Source organism: Clinocottus analis, unplaced genomic scaffold (genome assembly GCF_023055335.1).
Source record: "Clinocottus analis isolate CAN_PGR_092001 unplaced genomic scaffold, fCliAna1.0.p SCAF_10, whole genome shotgun sequence".
Taxonomy (NCBI): Eukaryota; Metazoa; Chordata; class Actinopteri; order Perciformes; family Cottidae; genus Clinocottus; species Clinocottus analis.
This window is the reverse complement of record NW_027175821.1, coordinates 15,352,528-15,376,299: the sequence shown is the minus strand read 5'-3', so window position 1 is coordinate 15,376,299 and position 23,772 is coordinate 15,352,528. Positions and strand designations below refer to the sequence as shown.

The following is a 23,772-nucleotide window of genomic DNA, read 5'->3' as shown; positions in this document are numbered from 1 at the left end:
CTTTGCGCTCATGTTGCTCTGTTTATGCTCTGAGCTCAGGAGCAAAATGGCCTCTGCCTTTTCATTTGTAGCGTTTCGTTCTGCGTTTTTTTCATTTCCAGATTGTACAAATGCCATAGCGCCCCGTTGTTCTCCGGGTGGATGGGGCTACAAAGGAGGCAGGCAGCGGCGCACAAGTCCCGCCTGTATTTCCCTCTGGGGGGAGTCTCAGTGTCTGCGCTCCCGACTGGGGATTGGAGCGGCGGCCTGTCAGTAAAGGAGCCAACCCTCCACACGGTGCGTACGAGGGGGAAACCGAGCCAGACAGTGACGGATCTGCTCCTCCAGCCTGTCACATCCAGCAAGCACGCCTGCGACACCGACCCCCGGAGCCCTACCCGCCGCGCGCTGACACCTGGCCGGGATGGAGGGAGCGATGCAGCCCGCGGACGAAGGGCCCTGCGCCCCGAAGATGTGCCGACAACCACGGGGTCCGTACAGTACCCTGAAAACCTTCCAGAGCAAGCGCTCGGCGGGCAAGTCGCGCGTTGACAGGTCCGCTGTGGTCGAGGCGCCGCTGTTTGGCGACGGACACCACTTCACTTTCCATCCCGAGCAGCCTCATCGTTTCCAGCCCCATCACCATCACCAGCAGCAGCAGCAGCAGCAGCAGCGTCTGCAGCAGCTCCACCAAAGCAGCGTCGCGATCAGCAGCAGTCAGCAGCATCACCCGACTCCCCAGCAGCAGCAGCAGCAGCAGCAGCAGCAGGATCATTTCCCATGTGAGAACAGGCCCAGCAGCAGGGTCCCGACATCCACCTCAGCGGCGGCAGCATCTCCCGGTGGTACCCAGCAGCAGCAGCAGCAGCAGCAGCAGCAGCAGCGGCGCGGCGGCGGCAGAGCGGAGCCCGGACTCTCCCCAGACTGCAGCTACGGCATCAGCTCAGGTGGGTTTCAAACTTGTTCAGAGTGAGGAGAGTGACTCCCGGTCATGTGTGGAAGCCTGCTCCATCTCTGAAAGCTACTTTTAGTCATTTGGATTTGGGATGGCGAGACTTTTTCCGAGCTACATGTCTTTAGATTCCCAGTTTCTGGTGTATATTTAGAGTTTTAGCTGCCCAGATGTTTCCGCACGCGGCCATTACAGAGCCAATAAACTTGAATAAAACACAACATATTATGTCATTAAGAGCAAGCATCTCCTTTGTTCACATGAGCGTCATGTTTTTGTTCCCGTTTCTTCCTCCTTTTTTTCTGCCTGTCAGCAGTGATTGATTTGCTGCTGTAATGAGAGCAGTCATGATTGAATCTCCAGTGTGCATGTGCTAAAATTGACATTGGGTAATTGTGTTTTTTGTGTGTGTGCGTGCGTGTGCATGCGTGTGCGTGCGTGCGTGTGTGTGTGTGTGTGTGTGTGTGTGTGTGTGTGTGTGTGTGTGTGTGTGTGTGTGTGTGTGCAAGAAGGGCCTTCACAATCTAGTTGAAACACATTGTTCCGTGCTAATTTTTCTCCTCAGCTGCGGTTCATTAGTGAGCCGTGCAGTCTCAGGAAGAAATGTGTTCCCTGTGTGGAGGGCGGGTCCATGGGAACCAACATTAAGATGAAAGCAATGAACCTAATCCTGCCAGTTACCAAATTATACATTACATCTCCTCCTCCCAATCAGATATTAATCTCTTCATCACTGCTGGAAGCGGAGGCTGAATTTGCTGCTGGTTATTGTTGATTTACAGAAAATCCAGTGTTCAGGACGAGGTTGCGCTGTTTTAACTCACCTCCATGAGAATTACCAAATGTGTGTGTGAAGTCCGTGTTTGATCTAAAATTAGGCATCTTTAACCCACTTCAATGTGTGAGTGAGCAGAAACACAGATTCTCTGCCAGTATAAAGCCTCGATTTCAGTGACGATGACCCATTGTTTGCATCCCTCCTGGCATACACATGGCCCTGATTTCACTTCTGAAAAACCCACACAAAACCATATTTCCCTAGCTCATACTGCACCAGCCAATCCCGGCTAAACTAGTCATGCAGTCTTACTGCTAATGACACATCAAAGTGCCCTCTATCTGCACGGTGGTGAGGAACTTAACATCCCTCTCATGGCTGAAAAGAAAATAACAAAACCACGATGCCCTTCTCAGGAAGAGAGGCAGCGGAGACCCCTGGACTCTGCAATCAGTTTGGCACACAATAACACAAATTACATTGAAAAGCCGTTCCCGAAGAGTTGTGATTAAAATAAATGGGGCTCATAAATTTGCCTTTGCCGAGCGTGTTGTTTTTAATGAAATTTTATGAGGCTCTCAGCTCACACTGCCACAGAACTGGTGAGAGAAGGGAGTCGGGTGGAGGGAGGGCGGAGGGAGTGAGGGGGGGTGAAGGCGAATGATATCGGATACATCTCGACGGGTAAACAGAGACAGCACGCATATTAATAAATGCGACACATCTGCGCCAGGCTGATAGATGCGTCTGAGCGAGTGGCAACGCAGCAGTGGCAGCCTAGAACTCATTTTGTCTGTGTGTATATGTGTGTGTGTCTGTGTGAGGACACTGGACTCATAATCATTACATGGAGGTATGTGTGAGATCATCTCATTGAGACGTGCCCAGACTACCAGGGAAACTGTACACGGAGGCTTGTTGCTGGACAATTGCTCCGTGCTGATTTTCTTTGCTCGGCTGGGTTCGGTCACAGCAGAGACTGTGACTTCAGAGTTTATTGACATCTGAATAAATCAGCATAATCACGCTGACATTTCTGTGAGCAGCGGGGCCGACCGTATGTGGAAAGATTTGCCACGAACAGAGAGAAAAGAGAGGCGGAAAAAAGAAGCAGAGGAAGACAAAACACAGAATCACTCACTTTGTTTCCACGAGTGTATCTGCTGCTCTTCTGTTGGAAACTTCATTATGTTAAGCAGTGCGACACTAAAGTACTTCCCTCTTCGCGGTTCTGCTTCTTCTAATGTAAATCTTGTTAAACCACTGCGTGATTTTGACAGCTGAATTTATTGGATCTTTCCAGATTTCCATTTTGCATATCTGGTTGGATCCCCTTTGTCACATTTCAGATGTCTTGTCAGTAAAGAAACATTTCCTCTCTCAACTTTTAACGTTGCAATGTGACACGTCCAAAGGTCAGCCACGGTCCAAACAAGTCAGATTATCATATATTTCACAATAAGTGCAAATATTTGAAATCAGTCCAAAACAGGACTGTCGATTTATGAAGAAAAAACGATCTTCACCTAAAATCCAGTGAAAGGCTGCTCATGTGTAATGATGTAATGTCACAGAGGCTTAATGAAAGCAAAGAAAAGGTCCATTTAGTCGTTGTTCTGGCGCTTTTGGCTTCATCACATGGTCTTCATCAGCAGATTGAGTTGGTTGATTGTCGTGGATCTGTAGACTTTGACTGCATGCCCTTTTGACTGAAACGTTTCTTCTCTGGTAATGACACCAACTCGGTCTGCTGATGAAGGTCATGTGACGCCGTCAAAAGTTTTCAGAATTGCTGCCAAAAACGGACAGCGATGACATTATTTAGTCAACTGCTATAGTGAAGCGTGACCACCAGAGTCATCCGTCTGAACACAACAGACCGATTGTGGTGTGATGGCGGCCTCTGACCTCTTGGTTTCCCCCCCTGTGCCGTAGAGAATCGCCTCATCCTGGATGCCTTCGCCCAGCAGTGCAGCCGAGTCCTCAGCCTCCTCAACAACGGTCGCCTGCTGGAGCCCCCCTCCTCCTCCACCCCCACCTTCACCTCCAACATCAAGCTGGAAGGCGGGCCAGGGGAGGTACAGGGGCTTCACTGCTCCTCGCTGGTGAAGGCCAAACCCGAAGAGAGCTCTTCCACCACAGACCCCGAAGAGGAGGCCCAACAAAGCCACCTGAACCAGCAACAGACCTCCGCCGTTCTCCGCATCTTCACGGACTCCCTCCAGAACTATCTGCTCTCCGGGCCTCAGCAGCAGCATCTGGCTGCCGGTCTGGACGATGAGCAGTGTCCGTTGGCGGAGCCCGGCTCAGGGGGGACTCCTCCGAGACACAACCTGGGCGGCTGGGGCTCGCCGACTCCGTCAGAGTCGTACGGCCACCCGTCGTCCACGCTGCCCGAGGAAGAGGAGGAGGAGGAGAGCTGCTGTCCACGCTGCCTGGAGTTGGAGCAGGAGGTGCTGTCTCTGCAGCAAGAGAACGAGGAGCTCCGCAACAAGCTGGACAATGTCCCAGGTGCAGTAGTGAAAGCTGGGACGTCACAGGGTTTGAGTCTTTTCCTTGGGATGGGCCAAAGGTCCAGCGGTACATATTGAAGACAAGCTAAAGGAAAAGGTTATTCTTTGGAGAGACAAACTCTGTTCTTGTAAAATATTCTAGTGTCAGGGAATATTTAGTGATTTGGGAGCTGTTGGGTCCTCCGTTGCAACTTGTTTTTGCTCTTTTTATGAGTGAACATGTTGGTATTGGCAGTGGTAGAGAAAGCACATAGATATTGTATTGAAGTAAAATGCCACACTGTTAAAAGAGTCCTGCTGGATAGTTTCATCCAGGGCTGGAGACTGAGACTTGAATTGAGGCTGGATGGAAAAAGCTGAGGAAACTTGACTTGGTGATCCATGAATATATAAAATTGCGGCATTGTGTGTAGTTTCTATTTTGGAGCATTCATGGAGAAAACATCATGAATAATAAATAAGATAACGAGGCGTCTCCATAACCTGATGCACACGTTCAGTTTCAGCTGCTGGCACCGCAAAAAAACCTCCTGAGTTCATATGAGAAATGTGGCTTTTATTATAAAGATATGCAAAAGTTTTTTTTTCTATTCAGCATTGACAGCCCGGAAAAGATGCAAAAGACTTCAGACATGACTCTGACTTTAAACTGTTCTGATTTAATCTGTAATATTGCATTATAGTTTATTTGTTGTATATTGAAGCTCTTTTTTAATCTTCTCTTTGATGTGAAAATATTATCAGAATTATCTTTTTGCACCTAATTTTCAAACTGCTGCGTCAATCAATGTCAAATCTATGCGTCCATGTATTTCATCCTCATCAAACCTTCCAGACTTGAGTGTTTTTGTGTCATTTGTGTTTCCGAAAGCCACATGTTCTCACTCTCTAAATGCATCGCAGAGTTTTAACAACATCTATTTTCTCCTCAAAGCATTCTGAGCTCTTGAGTCTCACCGTAACCTAATTTGCACTAAAACAACACATTTTGTCTGCACACTGCTGGATGATTGTCGTTAAATTAATCACCAGATGGGTCATAATGTCGACAATGTGTTTTCATACAGTTCCCTGTCAAAATGCCCTCGACTACTTCAAAACTGTTCTTGAGTTTCACAACCAGCTGGTCCAGCCGATGCCGGAGGAGCAGCTCACCGAGGTGAGGATCCACGCTGACGTACATTACTCACACTGATTTAAAAAAGGTGTGATCACTAGCAAATGTAAACGGTGGGAAAATATCAGATCGGCTCCATCCCAAATGAGTAACTTCGTCATTATGTTAATTGTGTCATTACATTGTGTGAACACGTTGGAATTAAATAAAACTTTGTCTCTGCAGGAAGAAGAACGGCAAACCGTCTTTGAGGTCTGTGGTTTTAATTCATAAAATATGTTGTTTTTGAGTTTATAAAGAATAAACACTTTGAACAAATTCTTAGTCTGTGAAAACAGGATGTGGCGGCGAATGAGTTAAATTGACACTAGATAATGGTGTGCACCCTAAAATATGCTTGAAATGTCATTTCAAAGTGGACAATCCTAAGACAATGTTGTCAAATTTGTAATAAAAGTAAAATGCCAGGTGATAATTATGGAGTTAAACCTTCTGACTAGTAAATACCCCCTACTGTTCCCTGCAGGGCAGCAAACAGCTGCTGGAGAACTATCCTCTCTTCATCTCTAACAAGCAGTGGGACGAAGCCGTCAACTCCTCCAAGAAAGACGGCAGGCGGCTGCTGCGCTACCTGATTCGCTTCGTCTTCACCACAGACGAGCTCAAGTTCTCCTGCGGTTTGGGCAAAAGGAAGCGTTCGGTCCACTCAGGAGATCCAGGCCTGGAGAGGCGACCGCTCAACCCCGTCAAAGTCAGCTGCCTCAGAGGTACACGGCCTGGGGGAAAGTCTGTGGAGGCGGACGACTGTTTGCATTACGCTTCAGTCTGCTCGTTTCAAGTGATGCATTCTTATTGAAACGCTGGGAATTGAAACACTATAGTTGTCCGGCAGCCAGAAGCTCTGGCAAATGTCTGCTTACAAAATGTCAGTGTTGTTTGAATGATGCGGTGCCGTGCTTTTTTTGAGGACTAAAAAAAAAAACCTTTTGGAGTACTAAATCTTTTACAGCCCATGTTTCAGACTTGAAAAGCAGCAGTGGCTAGCAAGTGAGATCATTATTCATGGGCTCATAACAATATGAAACTGAGGGTTCATATGACAAGCAAACATGGACCAAATGTATTTTTTGGGCTCACATGGATATGGTTTAATTCATCATTCATGGCCACTATTATTTAACTTATTACCAATCAGATTCAACTCATTTCCGCAATAAACCTCCTCATGATGTGTTATTTTAGACCTCCAATAACAGTTTTTTTTTTCCAGCCACTTTGGGCAGCAGAAACAAACTGAGAGCACGGTATTGACGGATCACTACTTTTTAAGTTTAGAAGTTTAAACCGCAAACAGCGGCCTGAGTGAGCATCCAGCACTCAGATACTTGCTCATTTATTCAGAGTTGTGGCTGCAGATTCTCTGTACGTTACACAATATCACAGTCAGGTCAAACATTGTTAATGTGAAAATATATTATAACCATTTGAAGGAAAGATCAGATGTGTTTTCACCACACAAAGATCAGGTCTGTGTAAAACATAAGATTCAGAATTAAACCTTTCACCTGAGATCGGAGATTGAATCTACTTATGATTTAACTTTCGTCCCACTGACCATGGTTTGTTCACAGAAAAGGTCAAAAGTATTAGGACAGTGATGTTTTCCATTACATTACAAATAACAACAAAAGAAACCAGGGAAGCCTCCATCCAGTGATACAAGTTAAGGTTTTTCTTTCTTCTTGTTTCTTGCCAGATTTCATCCGGATGCACTGTGCCTCAAACCCCGACTGGTGGATGCCGTCAGAGGAGCAGATCAACAAGGTGTTCAGCGACGCCGTCGGTCACGCCCGCCAGGGCCGAGCCGTCGGGACCTTCCTGGGCAGCAGCGGCAGCAGCACCAGCAGCCTCTACATGGACGGCTTTGACGGACACCTGTCCCAGGACGAACTGTACCTGAAAGGCTGCCAGAACGGCCAGTCGGACTGAGGTCGAAGGAGAAGTCAGAGACACATGCCGGAAATGTAGCTGTTCAACAACATATCCCAAAACGCTGACCTTAACCTGCCACTTCACGGAGTGAAGACAACATTCCAGATGACGTTTATCATTCAGACTATAACTGCAGCCCCTTTGAGTAGTTTGTAGCTCTTTTGCCATTTTTATACCTAAAAATCAGTTTTGTCAAAATTGGAATCTTAAGGTGTCTTCAATTTCTTTTTAAATTTGAGTCTTCCATTTGCTACTTTTCCTATGGTTTGGTGTTTCGAGCAGTTTCTTTTGTGTGTTTTTGTATACGTTAAGGTAATCAGGAATCTATTTGTGTTAATGTAACTCATTGGAGACGTATCATATCCTTCACTGCCGTTCATCTCATCACAGAAAGTAGCATGTCATATTTTTCCACCAAATTCTGCGTCATTGGTGAAGCACCTGTAATTGCAACCCTTCAACAGGAGTGCCTCGGAGAAAGTCGTGTTTCGTTTACACTCACAATTCCTTATCTGCAAAGGTTACACGAGGTCTCCTGAATTACTTTGAAATGCTGTGTATGTCAGTGATATGACGTTGATTAAGGTGTGTTCATGATTCACATGCAGATTTGCAGGAAAGAAAAGACACAATAAGAAAAGAGACAGTTTCTATTTAATGCTAAATTCTGCACTTTTTTTGCTCTATCAGATTATTTTATTCATCTTGACGCAAAAAGTCTTCAACTGCAAGGTAGAGTCATGCATTCTCCATCTTTGTCATCGGTGAGAAGACGTTTTGACTCTGATGAATGAATGTTGCCATATAATATTGCCTTAAACTTGATTCAAGACCTCCACAGTATAAAGTGTTGGTGCTTTGTGTGTTATCAGTCATGTCTTCACAACGTGGGTTGGCGCTGTCTTCTTCATAATGACAGAGAATAATCACTTCTGAATAATTATCTGTCGTGGAAGAAAAATCAAGCACTTCTTTCTTATTTGCACTTTTACGCATCTGGTTGTGGCTGAAGCTGCCCGACACGGAGGAGTCCTGAGAATTCAACGTGTATTCTTTGACTTTGTATTTATTATATTTGGTACTCGATCACTTCACTCCATGACACCGTTTTCTACGTTTTGAATGTACCAGATTTATTAGGTCAGTTTGCCACGTCGACAGTGCTGTGTAAATGTGTAATATAAAGTACAGTATCGTGTGAGGTGTTCTTGAAATACCATGTCTCTCTCTTAAGCCAAGTAGGAAAGTGCCACAGAAACCTTAAACAGTTGGATTCTGTCGTTGTGTTACTGTTCTGAATGTGAGCGTTTATTTGTATTTACTCCCTCAAAGTGGCTGTTGACAACACTGTGAAACATCAGTAGGATTTTTACAAATCTAATAGCTTCTGTTGTTTTTTATTTATAATAAATAAAACAAGCACCGAAGCTGAAAGTTTACATTGATGGTGATCTATCTATCTACTATTATAATTGTATGCAAACTTGTCAAAAATGTATTTATTCAAGACATTTTATTATATTCTTAAATATATAAAAACGATCAGTTTAAAAGGAGAGTACCACTAGTTTTTATTTCCAGTGCAGTTTCATTTATGTGTCATTTAAGAGCATCACATCTGTGATTCCAGGTTGCGATGCATTGGATGGTTAAATTTTATTTAGCAATGCTAACAGCAATGCAACTCATAATAATATTAATAGTAGCTGGAGGTGTCAGGCAGGACCAAGATCCAGACAAGCACGATCCATGTAAACGGACCTGAGGTTGTTCTTATCTGTCTCTATTAGTGATGAGTTGCCTCCTATAAGTTTTAAGACGTTGCCAAACTAACAGAGATTCTCGAGGGACGGTCGAGCGTGTGGTTAAAACGGTGAGTGGGTTTCTATACTCTCTGACAGAAAACAATCAAATCTAATAATGAGAAAAATGCAGCTATCATTATTAACATCCATATTAAAGTCATCTACAATAATTACTTTATCCGTTTGATGGACTAAACTTGATAGAAACTCAAAAAAAATTTCAGATAGAAATTCAGAATAGGACCTGGTTCCTGGTACAAATATAATCGGCTGTTTTGTTTCCCAGGTTGGATGTGAAAGACTAAGAATGAGGCGTTCAATTGAGTTGAAGTTTAATTTAGATTCAGGATTTATTAATAGGCTTGAGTCAAAAGTTGCAGCTGTCTCATTGTTCGAGCAGACAGAGCTTTGTATCAGATGGAGGCTGATATGGTTTATTAGTTTGGAAAGAAATGACAGGATGTGACCGCATCCCCTCCACCTGACAGTCTTCAATATGTTTTTGTAGTTGATGCTCTCTGTGGCGCTAATTCTTCTCATCCTGAACTGTCTCAGATCTCCACCAGGTGGCGTTGTAGCTGCAAGAATGACCTTAACCTGATGGAGTTCATCAGTAAAACGCTTCTCTCCAGACAAGATCGATAAAAGGCTGTACTGTTTGTTTTTAAACTCAATGTACAGGTGTGTCCACGAGGGGCAGTGCACCTATGTGCACAAACAAAATTATGATTTATCCGCCTATAAATGTTTATCGTACAATATATTTTAAATAACTGATCAGTTTTCATTTTTTTCAATCATAACTCAATCCATTTTGTCTTACGGCTTCTCATTTGGCTTTTGTCTGTTTGCTCGCACCAATCTAGCACGTGGCGACACGTTGATATCTGGGGGTTTGGTATGACAACAATAATTCTCCACAAAAAAAAAAAAAAAAAAAAAAAAAGAGGGATTGGAAGGGAAACACCAAATAGTTTTCACGGATGTTTCCGGTCAGAATCCTCACGGGCTTCATTTGTCTGCTGTTCGGCACGAGGACACGCTGCCGCCCGCGCGGGGACATCAAAGAGCCGCGCGACCTGACACAGCTGTGGGTGTTTCTCTTTAATTCTGCGGCATCTCTCGCGCTGTATGCGGGCCTGCTGCTCTGGAGGAGGGCGGGCCGACAGCTCGCGGACGGTAAACTAACTGATGCGACATGTAGCACTCGCGTTGGGACGAGTCCAGCACGCAGCTCTCCTAACTTCGTTTGCATTGATTGGATTTGGGAATGTCACGCAGAGCTTCCAGTTGAACACGGACCCGGGCTGCTGCCGCTGCTGCTGTCTGGAGGCTGACCTCGGGTAAACCCGCTGTGGCTCCGCGGACTTTGGAGATATTCTGCAGAGAGGTGTTTTTTTTTTTTTTTTTTGCGCAGCACGGAAACTCTGGCGCAACACAAAGAGGGGGGATGCTCTCCAAATGCACTGACACCAAGTGCAACTACGATTACTAAAGGACGCAAAGACAGCCCGTAGTGCAAGATGATGTCACTGATAGATCTGGACGATGATCAGCGATGGGTGCCCACTCACGTGAACATCACCGTCCTCCGCGCGAGAGGGCTGCGAACCAAGGGCAAGCACGGCAGCCGCTACCTCTACACCATCATCCAGGTGGGGAAGGAGAAGTTCACCACCGGGCTGGTGGAGAAGGCGGCGGTGCCCGAGTGGAACGAGGAGTGCTGCTTCGAGCTGCTGCCCGGGATCCTGGAGGACGGAGGCCGGGGAGACTACCCGCATGGGAGCGGGGACCTGGTCCTCACGGTCATGCACCGGGTGCTGATCGGACTGGACGTGTTCCTCGGCCAGACCTCCATCCCCCTGGACAGGATATTCCAGGAGGGGATGTGTCCTCGAGATGAGTACGTAGTGTTTTTAACGAACCATGTCAGTGTGCTCACACACACACACACACACATACATACATACACACGCACACATACACACATACACACATACACACATACACACATACATACATACATACATACATACATACATACATATTGTGCAATCTGACAGTGCAGATATATGTTACAAGTCATTAAGTATCAAAAGTAAAAGCACTCTTGATGCAGAATAGCACCATCCAGAATCATATGACTGGATACTATTTAGTGATGCATTATTGTGTAAACATCACCACTGTAGCTGATTTCAGCTGGTTTAGACTGCAGAGTCATTTATAATACATCATGATTTATTTGTTGATTTTATTTCTTACTATTCATTAAAATCTGCAGAGTAACAAGTCACTAATTGTTTGATACATTTATTGGATTATACAATAGTGACTTCCAAAATGTTGTGGAGTAGAAGTATGAAGCAGCATAACATAAAAATACTCAAATAATACTTAGTGCTCTACTTATGTACTTACATGTATTTAGTAAAATGTAAAGGCGAGTGACAAGTAACTTTAGTGATTCTTTATTCACCTAATATTTGTCTGATATTTAATATCCCAGTCACTTATTTAAGTCTAGTTCTCTCCTCTCACCTGTTTTGATGAAGTCTCCATTGTGATTATCAACTGTTTGCTTTTACAACACAAAGATGAGAGTTTAACAATGAAATCAGACTTGTTTTTTTGCACAGACGGCACAGAAAACTGCGATAGCTGGAAGCCTGAATGCATACAGGCTCATTAAATGCTCGTCCTCTAGTCTGAAGCAGTTCCCACAATGCACTGCAAATCAACAAGATGAGATGCAGTTTCCACTGTGGATCAAGTGATTCGAGCCAGAAAGCCACCATCTTTAAGCCAATGCACATCCTCCGTTTACTTTTCCACAGCTCTAGTTTATTGTTCACACAGAAGATAGAAGTGATGTCGTGTTTTCCAAGACAGACAGGGCTGGAAAAAGTACTCAGATGTATTTTATTTAAATACAATATCAATACCACGTTGAAGAAAAACAAAAATTACAAGTAAAAGTGCTGCATTTAATATAATAAAAGTACATTAAGTATAATCACTTATGATGCAGACTGACCGATTGTAAAAAGATATATTTGATATGACTGGATTATAATTAGTGATACAATAATGTGTGCGTGGCTTTAATCTTTTGGACATCTGTCGAAGTGGATTGGTGAACTTGGTATCAATGCACTGATATAAATAGAACAACGATGTGAGGAGGAGTGACAGACTCTTCATGACATTCAGTTTTGAAAACTGCCAGGAAGTGGAAATGTGTTTTTTTTGGGACACGCAAGGCTTGCCCATGATAATAACTATGACTGAAAATGTGTCGTTTCGTCTGTGCTTTGTGGTTTAAGTTCCCGAAGTGAGTTACATTCTGTAAGTTATTTTTTCTCTTGCGGAGCATCTTGAAAATAGCTTGGATTCTTTTGTAATTTGCCTGATTGTGAGCATTTGACAGGTGACTCAACAGGACTCACCACTAAAGCAATACTGCACATCTGGCTTCAATTGCGGGCGCTCCGTCCTCTCTCCGCTCAGTGGAACGCACTGAATTCCTGCTGTTAGTTTTGGCTGCACAACACTTTCTCTGGTGCTCTCAAAGGATTCAGGAGGCCAGAACAGAGGGAGGATTTCATTGGGTGACTCTTGATACAGCATCGTCTCTTACAGCACGTACTTCAAGGAATTTGGGTTGTGACTTCCTTCACTGAGGCTTGTAAAAGCAGTTTGTTGTCAACGAGTGTGAGCACAATCCCCCGGGCAGTAATTCCAGATTATGTAATATGTAGAAAACTTTGCCAGAAGGAAATCAATGTGTTTCGTTGCTGTTTATTTAGTTTTGCCTGATTTGTGCTTCAAGCCGACAGCATCTCACGTCAGTAACGTGTTTATTCGAGGAGTGATAACATATTAACTGACTGTCCTCCTTTCTTTTGTGGCTTCAGATGGTTCAAGCTGAACTCTAAGGCGGGCAGAAAGGAGAAGGAACGTGGGGAACTGCAGGTCACGGTCCAGTTCACTCGCAACAACATGACAGCCAGCATGTTCGACCTCACCATAAAGGACAAGCCTCGCTCTGCTTTTGGCAAGCTCAAGGACCGCGTCACGGGGAGGAAGAGGGGCGACATGGAGTCCTCCTCGGCCATCGTGCCGGGCCGCTTCGCCGCCCTGTCGGGATCCCTGGGGCAGCCATTTGGAGAGGAAGGCGGCGGAGGCTCCGGGGAGCCACGAGAAGTGGAGGTAGCGGAGGAGAAGAGGAGCAAGGTGAAAGATTTCTTCAAAGGCAGGCTGCGCAAGTCGTCTGACACCAGGTCATGCTCGTCCCTGGCTTCAGAGAGTAGTGTGTCCTCCATGGCCAGTGATAACCCCGGCCCTCCGCCCAGCCTGGACCTGATGTCAGACCCTCCCAGCTCTCCCATCTACACGAGCAAAGTGAGGGTGGACACCCATTACGGAGAGACAGCTTTAGCTAAAAAAGGTAGGCCTCGCCATCATTTACATGTGCGTGACATGAAGGCTGGTGACTGGTTTCATCGGGCCCGATGACAAATAACATTCCCACCGCTCTGTAAAATAGGACAACCTTTACAAACAGTATAAATAAAGCATTAATTTTTAGGGATAATAAGCAGGCAGACTATTTCACATGTGTTGTATTTAATGAGCACGGCAAATATTTTAGGTCTTTGTATAACAATGAAATTGTTCATGAAATCAGAGGGTCGGGATCTCCAACTAATTTAAGTAATTCCAGTTCAAATAAAACTTTATTTTGAGGCTGATATCAATTATCAGTGTTTAAGATTGAAAAACATTCTAACTATATATCTGTTTGTTTAATTTCTTTTATCACAACCACATTACTTAAACAAACATTGTCTGAATAAGGATCCCTTGAACGTAGACATAGAATTGTGACATTTTCTCAGGAGAAAAATAAACTTGGACGGTCCTTCTGTTGGACAAACTATGTGATGCTGACAGTGTCTCAAAAAGGAGCGTTTTCTGCACTGTGATTTGTTCATCAGACGCACTGATATGGATCCATCTGAGATATGCTACATATGAAATCACCAGTATTAGCGATATGAGTGCGATGCTCCACTGTGGAAGACGAAGCTGCTTGTAAAGCTGCACAGCCGGTGAACACAGTGGAGCGTTTAGCAGCTGACGAGCCATATACGCCCCCCAGGAGTTGGTGGAAAACAAAACACGGCTTACTTTCGTCGGGTAGCCACCAACCACAAACACAACTCCAAAAGTATGCTAATGTTGCTGCTGGATGAAACGTTGCCAACTGTTTCCCAAGGAAAGTAGCTAGCACTAGCACTAAAAATCGCTGAAGGTCATCCGATGATGTTCTACGCTAATTTGCATAATGGTGTCGTCATCGTGCATCTTTTGCGTAAAGCATGTTGGTTGTATGGGCTGACGGCCTGCGCAAGACGCAAAAAAGAGGGGAAGAGACTCTGTGCTGTAATCACTTCATATAATACATTGCTACCTTTTCCCTGGAGGTCGGAGTAAGTTGCTAAGTGTCTCGCTAGTTGCTTTTTAGAAATAAAGTCACAAAGAGGGTATGCCATGTGTAAAGATACAAATGTTTGCTAGAAAGTTGACCTGAACAACCTCAAACTTAGATGATCAGGTCACATTGTGTTGAAAACCTTAAAGTGGTGTGGTTACAGTTGTTACTCACTTTTTTCTAGAATTGGATGTGATTGCTTAAAAAAAAAAGATGTCTGCTTGTTTTCATAACGCACTTCTTCCTTCCCTCTGTCAGTGCTCACGAGCCAGCACACCTCAAAGGTTCTCACACACAAGCGAGCCTTCAGCGATGAAGCCAGTAAGATCACGACAGCCTTCCCTCGATCAAATCTTGCATTGGAGTCTCTGAAAGGTCAGACCATGACTCAGTCCAAGTCTTCCTTGTGTATAAACGGCAGCCACGTCTACGACTCGGAGCCGTCGACTCCAAAGAGCTCAGGAGCCCACCAGTCCAAGCTGGACCTGCTGGAGAAGTGCTCCCCGCTCTCTCGATCCCTGCAGAACCTCACCAAGGACAGAGGCTCCTCCGCCGAGGGCCGGCGCTGGTCCTTTGACAAGATGAAGAAAGAGGAAAAGGAGGATGAAAAGGAAGCTCAGCCATCGTCGCCTCCAATTCAGCAAGGGGGTCGCCCCCTGCAGGCGGAGATGCCGGTCGTCTCCTCTGCGGCTGTTTCGCCCGACAAAGGGAGGAAGTTAAGGAAGACGTTGTTCTCTGGGGGGAGGAGTGATTCTCTGCCGGCTAAGTCCGACCAGAGCCAGGCTGGTTCGACATCTGAGGGGAGGCTCAGAGGCTGGTTTGGATCCAGTGAATCCCAGAACAAGCCCAGGTGAGTCGCTTCCAGACTTTCCTTCGGGCGTGTGTTTAAATCTACTTTCTTTCCGGGCATTCGGCACATGGGAGGCCTGCATTCAGCCGCGTGTCGCTGAGTTCAGTGTTTGCTCTGCTCCATACTCATCAGAAAATACGATCGATTTAGTTCATAGTTTACTCCATTTTACGACCATGCTGTGTCATCATCTCATACTATATTTTCCACAAATGGCACTCGAGCGTTTCCATTATCTTCACCAACATGTGTCTATGTTTCTCTCTGTCAAAGATGCAACATCATGGTGGTTTGGGGGAATGCTTTTGCAGAAGGATGTGAAGATAATCATTCCACGTTGTCTGAGGCTCACCCAGCTAAAAAAAAAAAAAAGCTGCCAGTGCTGATGGTCTTGAATGGCTACAATGCATTTTATTTATTTTTGCTTGATTATTTTGCAACTGTGCTCTGCCTTTTTTTTTTTTGGATTAAGTTACTGTTTTCATAATTCTTTAATTTGGCCAGTTCGATATCCACTGATCCACTGAGTTTTTTTAGGAAACAGAAATGTCGCCTAATATTTTGGCTTGTCTTCTCTGTTTGTGTAAGAACGATGTTCCTCGTTTGGTCACGTGGCACATCATTAACTAAGAGGACTATTGTGCCCTATTTTCCTCCACAGGCTCGAAGGTTCTCCTAAGGTAGAACGCAGCTCAGACGCATCCCCTCCCTTCGCTCCTCGCTCCCCCGTACCCTCTCAGTGCTCCCCTCCTCCTCCCTCCCCCTCCGGTCATATCTCACCCGACGACTGCAATCACACCAATCCCTTCACCCCCTTTTCCTCTCCCGCCTCCACTCCAATCTCCCCCTCCAACCCTTTCTCCTCGCATATGCAGCGCAACCCCTTTGTTGAGGACCTCATAGCAGAAGAGTCACAGAGGTCCCCTACTTTCGGCTCGTCCCCGTTTCATTACACGACTGTGCCTTCACAGCTCTGCGCATCCAGCCCTGCTCATAACGGTAAAGCCGCAAATATGGCTTGCATAAAGCGGGAGCGCCCCAGGCCAGTAGCTAGGCAAATATCTCTCCCTGCATTGTTACCCAAAGCAGCCCCGCCCAAGCCCTCCGCCCCTCGCTCCATGTCAGAGAGTGCAGGGGAATCGGATGACTCGTTTGACGCCTTCGCCTCCAGCAGGCTCCACTCGCCCAGGACCAATCCCACTTCATCTCATATACATAGTTATCTTCCAGTTAATAACAGCACCATTAATCATGCACACGATCTGCGAACATGCGAGGAGGAGCCTCCACCTTTGCCTCCACGGAAACCTTTACGAACGTCCGTGCACGAGATTTACTCGGATGGCTGGCTGCACAGAGGTCAAGAGCTGGCCGTGCATAAAGAAGCCTACCTGCTCTCACAGACCGGCGTGGCCTCGCTGCAACGGGGAAGAGAGGGAGAAAGCAAAAGGAACAGTGTCTCCCCAGACCCTCACACCACCAGCAGCGAGACCTCCGACTCCCTCGCCGTTCCCTCTCAGCCAAACTCCAATGTCACTTCACCCGGATTCACGTCCCAAGAAAAGCTCCAAAGGTTCAAATATGAGCCTTTGGAGGATGAAACCGACCGCTGGGGAGGGATGCTGTTCGAGCAGGACTTGTACGGACGCACGTGCAGAGGAAACTACGGACAACCCAAAGTAAATCGTTTACCGTTGAGCGCCGAGGAGACTGAAGGAAATAAGATCACATCTCTGACCGTAGGACCTAAAATACTTCTTAATAGTGACACATTTGTAGCAGATATTGTAAACGTGCCATCTGCTTCTTCCTCAACGGCAGATGCAGAAGCACTTGATATTACAACCGCTCCAGTAGAGAAGATGGAGTTGTATCCACCTGAGACCACATGCATTAACAATAACCCGTCTTTCTCGTCGGCCTCAGGAGACCTGAACATGAACATGAATAAGTCTGATTTTGGTTTCATTGATTCAGATGGCTCTTCTCAGTCAGAGGTACTCGACGCTCTCACAGGCGTCATGAGTTCGGGCGAGGCTTTTCCTCAAACGACAGAAGCTTCTCAGATAGCTGCTTACCATGTAGAGCCAGCGACCACACCCGGGGATGTCTTCACTTTGAAGGACACTTACATACCTGGGATGAACTCGTCCTTTGAAATCAATGCTTCATCTAACAAACTGTACAAAGTCTCTGCAGTTTGCAAAGAGAATTGTGAACTGACTATCGAGGCACCACATGGCAACTCCGAGCAGATCAAACATCAAACAGACGATTTTGAAACTGAAATCAGGGGAGTTTTATCAAGAGGCGTCGGGGATTTTAAACAGACACAACATGACTTTGATGGTAATGGAAACCCACAAGATGAAGTGGGCTCACTGAACCAAAAGGAGACGTTTCCCGGTGTGGTGAGCGCACGTTTCAGGCCAAAAGGACTGTCCCGACAGAACAGCAGCGGCAGCCCATGCAACCAAAGCAAAGGCGGAGACGGAGAGTTCGAACAGTTCTTGTCCCTGGTTCAAAACATTTCAGAAGCCAGTGAGGGGCCGCTGTCATACCAGCCGTCTAAAACCTCGCTAACTTCCTTACTGGCGCAAGCAGATAGCAGCACATGTCACAACGATCCCAATGCAACATCACGAATATCTTTAAATGACAACACAACGGCAAGAGGGAAACGCTCCGATGTCACTTTTGAAGACCTTCACGCTCAGGTAGCACCGAACTCCAGAACGCCGTCAAAGTCAAAGATTGGGCAATCTTTGCAGGAACCCTCCTCTTCCTCCCTCCCGCACACACTCACCCCGTCAGCTGACGCGCAGGCCTCGCTCCACCCCACCCCTGTCTGTGGCCTCTCCATGCACCCCTCAAGCATGGGGCCCAGCACCACTCTGGCTGTAGCCCCCTACACCTCCTCTTTCTCCTCCCGCTCCTCCTCCTCCACCACCTCCACCACTGACCAGCCTCCGGTCGATGCACGGCACTCACTTTTGCCCGAGGAGACTCAGCCAGCTAGCAGCCTGCCCCGTCAGGAGAGCAGGTGAGAACCCTCCCACCGGGATATGACACCTGTCGCTATTTTAGCCAGCTGTAGATCTCCACATGCACCACGAAAACACCTTCTGGTTTTTATTTCATTGCTCTGGTTGCTTTGTTTACTGTTGGCCCGGCTTGATGTTGAATGCATTTTATGAGTTCTGTTTGTTCCATCCAACGTGGTTGGATGATACCTGCTTGCATTGTTCTTGGCTTTGCTTCACGTCTATGTTATTCATCTCATTCTTCAGTTCCCTGTTGGCTATTGCACGTGTGCTGTTTTCCTTACGCCTTGATCTGCCTGAATTCAGCTGCTTTTGCTGCTATTTGTCCACCTGATACAACATGTCCAGATATCTAGGAGTACCAAATGAAAGCTGACTTTTTGTCCCGTATGTTTGTACGTATATGAGATCATTAGAACATGTGTCATCGATTGTACTTTCAGACATTAGGCTAAAACACAATGAAATATTTCAGGGCACCCAGAGTTAGACCGGACATGCCATGATTTATTCCCAGGAAACACAATATATCAGTTCTTTGTGAGACGTGTATACAAAGTCCTGTTGTTTTATTATATTTACAGCAGATACAGGTGAGGGAAGTTCAGATTTAGAATATTTGTGCATTTATCATGTTTGTTGGCTTAGAAACAAATGGACAAAGGACCGTAGAGTCAGTTAATTATGACTTTAATAGAATCATTCATCACTTTAATTATCTCCTTCAAGAGGGCATCATCGTTGATACTCTAAAAGCAACATGAGAAACTCAGCTCTTCTTTCCACTCAAAGTGGCTTTAATTCTGACCTTTATTCTAATTTCAGTTTCTAAACATTCCCTTGTTGTTGTTGTTGTTGTTGTACCGTGTGTCCTCCCCCAAGATGATTTCATCCTCCAGTAGCGAGTGAATTGCTGCTCTTGCATTTTAGTACATTTCCTGTTTGAAGTCGACATATATGGCTGCAGTTTTTAATGCTTAAAGAAGTTTCCCCTCCATATTGCTCACGGCTTCTTTCACAGATTCCTGTAGATTTTCGGATCTGCTTTGACGTGTGTGTGACGTTCAGTAATTGGCCGGTGACTGAGTGACATACAGGAACTTGACCATACGAGATTAGTCATGCTGTGCGCTTCATAGTGAACACACACTGTGTTGAAACACGATTGCTGACCTCTGTACTTTGCAGACCTCATCCGGTGAAGCCGTTGACCTCCAGTCAATCGGAGAAGAAGGAAGGTCGTTCGGTCCTGGAGAAGCTGAAGTCGACCATCAACCCCGGACGCAGCACCCACCAGGCTGCAGCAGAGCCGGAGAAGATTCAGGTACTAACGCAGCTGGAATACAACATTTATCTGTTTTTTTTGTTGATATTTCCAACTTAAATGTAAAAACACATTTTGTACCAGATGCATTGCCCATATTCTGGGTCGTTTACCACCTTGTTCTTGAGTATTAATACTGCCAAGGAGTAAACAAGTCGGACATGACAGTGTGCAGCTGCAACCTCCCGGCTCCCTTTTATACTGAGGTTACTTTCAACACTGGGGAGAGAAATGCTGATCCCATTAATTCTTTGGCCCAGTTAAGAGTTTCCAGCCTTCCTCTGTCACACTTTGGTCTGTTTCTGTAACAGTACGTCAAACAATGAGGTGATTCTGATGCTGTGAAGGGAAAGTAATAGCATCAGTTTAACCTGCAAATGAACAGAAGTGTAGAAATGTTTATTACCTTTAATTAAAGATTTCAACTGTTTTTGCTTTTGGGGGAATCTCTATCACACATTTCTGGACTTGTGTCAGATGGGGTACAAACTGCTGTGGAAAATCCAAAAGCCCTCAGTGTTAATGTTTTATAGGACACTACAACGAAAAAACTGTTCCTTCAGCAATTTGTGGATTTGAGCTGGTGTGCAGACCTTTAACATTTATTATGTCACCTACCAATAACTGGCAAACAGGCTCCAAAAAAGTCACATTACATTTTCAAAACGCACCCATAACACTGTTTGAGCCTCAATATGTGCAAACAGCGGAAGAATTGAGTCATTAACGTGTCATACTAAATCACAGCCATTAGGTCCACAGACTATTTAACGCCTCCATGAGCATTTACTGTCAGCAGCGCTGCACTCGGTGTTAACAAAGACACTGCGGGACTCGAGCACAGAGGACTTCATGTTTTTTGTGACTTACCTCGTTTTTTTTTTTACTGTAGTTAGTAATTTAATATCCATTTTATTAAATCTTAAAAAGACAGTAATTTGAATCATAATTTATTTTTTAAAGATATAGTTTGACATTTTATCGTAGCATAAAGACTGTAAGCAGCTCGCCTGTTTCTGTCCAACTGTACACAACATGAATGTTCCTTTGAAGGAGTCAGGTTTCCTCCATCTTTATGCTAACACATCTGTCTCTTGGCTGCTGCAGCCTCATATTGAATGCACAGATATGAGAGTGGTATTCTTCTTCTCCTCCTCTCCTCTCTTCTAACTATGGATAATTTCCCGAAATGACTCACTATTTCCTTTAACTGACATTTACCAGCCAGGTTCACACACACACACTCCTTTTAAAATATTTTTTTTACAAACTAGCTTTATGTGATATTATTTTACTGCATTTATTTACATTTTATTATGTTTTGATTTATATTATTACTAGTTTATTCTGATTGTATTGACTAGTTTTATTGTTTCATCTCTTGTTCAAATGTGTATTTGCTTTGTCTCTCAAAGCACTTTGTGAACTCTGTTGTTAAAGGTGCTCTATAAATACAAGTGAGTGTTACAATAATTATAATGATACACGCATGCATCTATAAAGCATCCACACCGTTCTGGTTTCTGTCCCGCAGGAGGTGCCCGTGGACCACTCGGCTCAGTACCAGCACCTGACCAACATGGAGCTGATCTCGCTGCTGCTGCAGCAGGAGATGGACATGCAGAAGCAAGACGCGGCCTACGGGCGCCAGGCGGCGCAGCTGCACAAATGTGAGGCGGATCTGAAAAAGGTCAAGTTACAGGTTCGAGACCTGGAGGACTACATAGATAACCTTTTACTGCGGATCATTGAGCAGACGCCAACGCTGCTTCAAGTTCGCACCAGACACAAGTGACGACAGGGCGAGTGTGTGTGCTGCACGTGACGTAGGATCCTCGAGAATACTGGTTCCTCGGAGCGGGGGCAAAACACGGTTATTATTTGAGATTGGGGATCACTATTCTAGAGACGGTTACAGTCAAACCGATGCTCCACGAAATCTGATCTCACGATCATCCAGGTCTTCTCACTGCTAATACTGCCTTGTTGATGTAGACACAATATTACCCAACATGCATGCTGGTTACCATCCCAATTTGGCACGAACAGAAAACTAAAATATAAATAGAAGCTTCTATCAAAGCCAAATGATTATTTTACTCATGCTTTGTCGAATTTTTAAAGGTAGTCAGCTGTTGTCAATTTTAAACTCACTGCTTTCACATGCATACAATAATATACAGGCTCGAGAGGAAAAATAGTCACTTTAAAGTAGTTCCTCTATCAAAATATGCTGTTAGCTCAAGTAACCTTGAAATTACAGACGTCGGAGTGCAAAACATTTCATTTTGACACAAGGTTTTCATCTCAAACAGTTTTGAATGAAATGCCAAGGTTAACTTGAGGTAATTATATATTTTAAAATAGAATTTAAGAAATGCTAACACGTCATAAAATGCTGCGCTGTAACGTGAATACTATGAAAAAAATGACCTTTCTGCATTAACGTCATTCTATGATAAGCAAAAACAATTGTTTGCTTTTAAGCCAGAAGGAGACAAAAGAAGATGAAGATTCATTATTTGTATTTTGTTCCTTTTGTTTTTATTTTTTTTAAATGTGTTTGTTAAACAACAATGTAAAAACATGTTTGTTTTGTTTCTATTCTGCATTTTTTGTTGTGGAAAGAGTAACATTTGACTGTAGATATAAGATTATTTTAAGTTATTTCTATAAAATACTTTTGTCATGATAATATATTCTCTAATGCCACTCTAGTACCACTGTAGCTACTTGCAATGCTTTACATGACCGCAGTACTGTACTGTATGAAAATAAAGTGCACATGAGCCAAAGTTTCTGAGGTGTTGTTGTTTGTCACCGATCAGAGAGAAACTACACATCCTGCACAGGGAGTGGTTGTTATGTATGAGGCGCTGCAGCACCGCTCATGTCTCGCCACTAGAGGGCGCTCCTTACTGCACAGTTTAGATAGAAACCTTCTGGTTCAGAGTGGACCTTGGCTTTCTCAAAAATATTCTACTCTGTCTGATTAATTCAAGGTAATATTATTGCAGATTGAGCCTGTTGCATTTTATAACAAATGCTGTAGGGTGTCCCTGCACTGTTGCTCACTTAACTTCACTCAGCCTGTTAACAATCTGTTCTACTCTATTGTCAAATAAAAAAGCATAGGACGTGTGTGTTTTTTTTGGTGCTGAAAGAGATTTGGTGCATTAGCTGTTTAGACTGAGCAGTCTACTCTCAGAAAAAAAAAGTTGTGCAGCATTTTGACATTTAAATAATAAACAAGATGTAAAAATAGAGGAGTTGAGAATTATTTAGATCCTCATAAAACAACTTCACTCTACTCTGTTACAAGTAAAAGTACTGCATTCAAAATCTAACTTCAGTAAAAGTAAATATATGTATAAGAATCAAAGTACTTTAAGTACAATAAATACAAGTACTCATAATACAGGATGGACATTTTTTTAAATATAATATGTATAATATGATTATAAATAGTGAGGCGTTAGTGTGTAAGTATATCAATTTAATGTTGCTGCTGCAAAAGTGGAGCTAATTTATATTTCCTTATACATAACTGGGTATATTAACCTAGAGTAATATATCATGTATTATTTGATGATATGTTGTATTGATAATCCTGTAATCCTGACAGCGATAATCCATCGCTCTAATGTTCAACTCTAACCCAAATCATTGCACAATATGTAAACAGGTTGACTTTGATAAAGTGAAGCAGAACAAAGTTACAGAAGGTTTAGTGCAACGACGATTCAGATGAGGTCTCCAAAGTTTACATTGGGACACATTTGTGCACATCTGTGACATTTGAATTTTCTTATGTACTATATATTTCACTTGTATATTACTATATTATGTTTCAATACATCCAAATACAGCAGTTTGGTGCTTTTTTTTATTAAAACAAGCTTTGATTTACAGTTTTATATA

At 44.3% G+C, this 23,772-nt stretch overlaps 2 protein-coding genes across 2 annotated transcripts; both read left to right on the top strand.

The window, feature by feature from the left end:
• The first annotated feature begins 312 nt into the window (after window positions 1-312).
• On the top strand, window positions 313-8,770 carry LOC137791439 (BEN domain-containing protein 4). Its single transcript, XM_068586397.1, has 6 exons — window positions 313-926; window positions 3,645-4,220; window positions 5,290-5,381; window positions 5,565-5,591; window positions 5,866-6,106; window positions 7,096-8,770. Exons 1-6 carry the CDS (start codon window positions 404-406, stop codon window positions 7,326-7,328), a joined length of 1,692 nt encoding a protein of 563 aa, XP_068442498.1. The 5' UTR covers window positions 313-403; the 3' UTR covers window positions 7,329-8,770.
• A 1,565-nt stretch (window positions 8,771-10,335) lies between these two features.
• Window positions 10,336-22,637, top strand: rab11fip5b (RAB11 family interacting protein 5b (class I)). Its single transcript, XM_068595584.1, has 6 exons — window positions 10,336-11,039; window positions 13,054-13,586; window positions 14,892-15,483; window positions 16,145-18,526; window positions 19,716-19,851; window positions 21,386-22,637. Exons 1-6 carry the CDS (start codon window positions 10,660-10,662, stop codon window positions 21,644-21,646), a joined length of 4,284 nt encoding a protein of 1,427 aa, XP_068451685.1. The 5' UTR covers window positions 10,336-10,659; the 3' UTR covers window positions 21,647-22,637.
• Window positions 22,638-23,772: the final 1,135 nt, after the last annotated feature.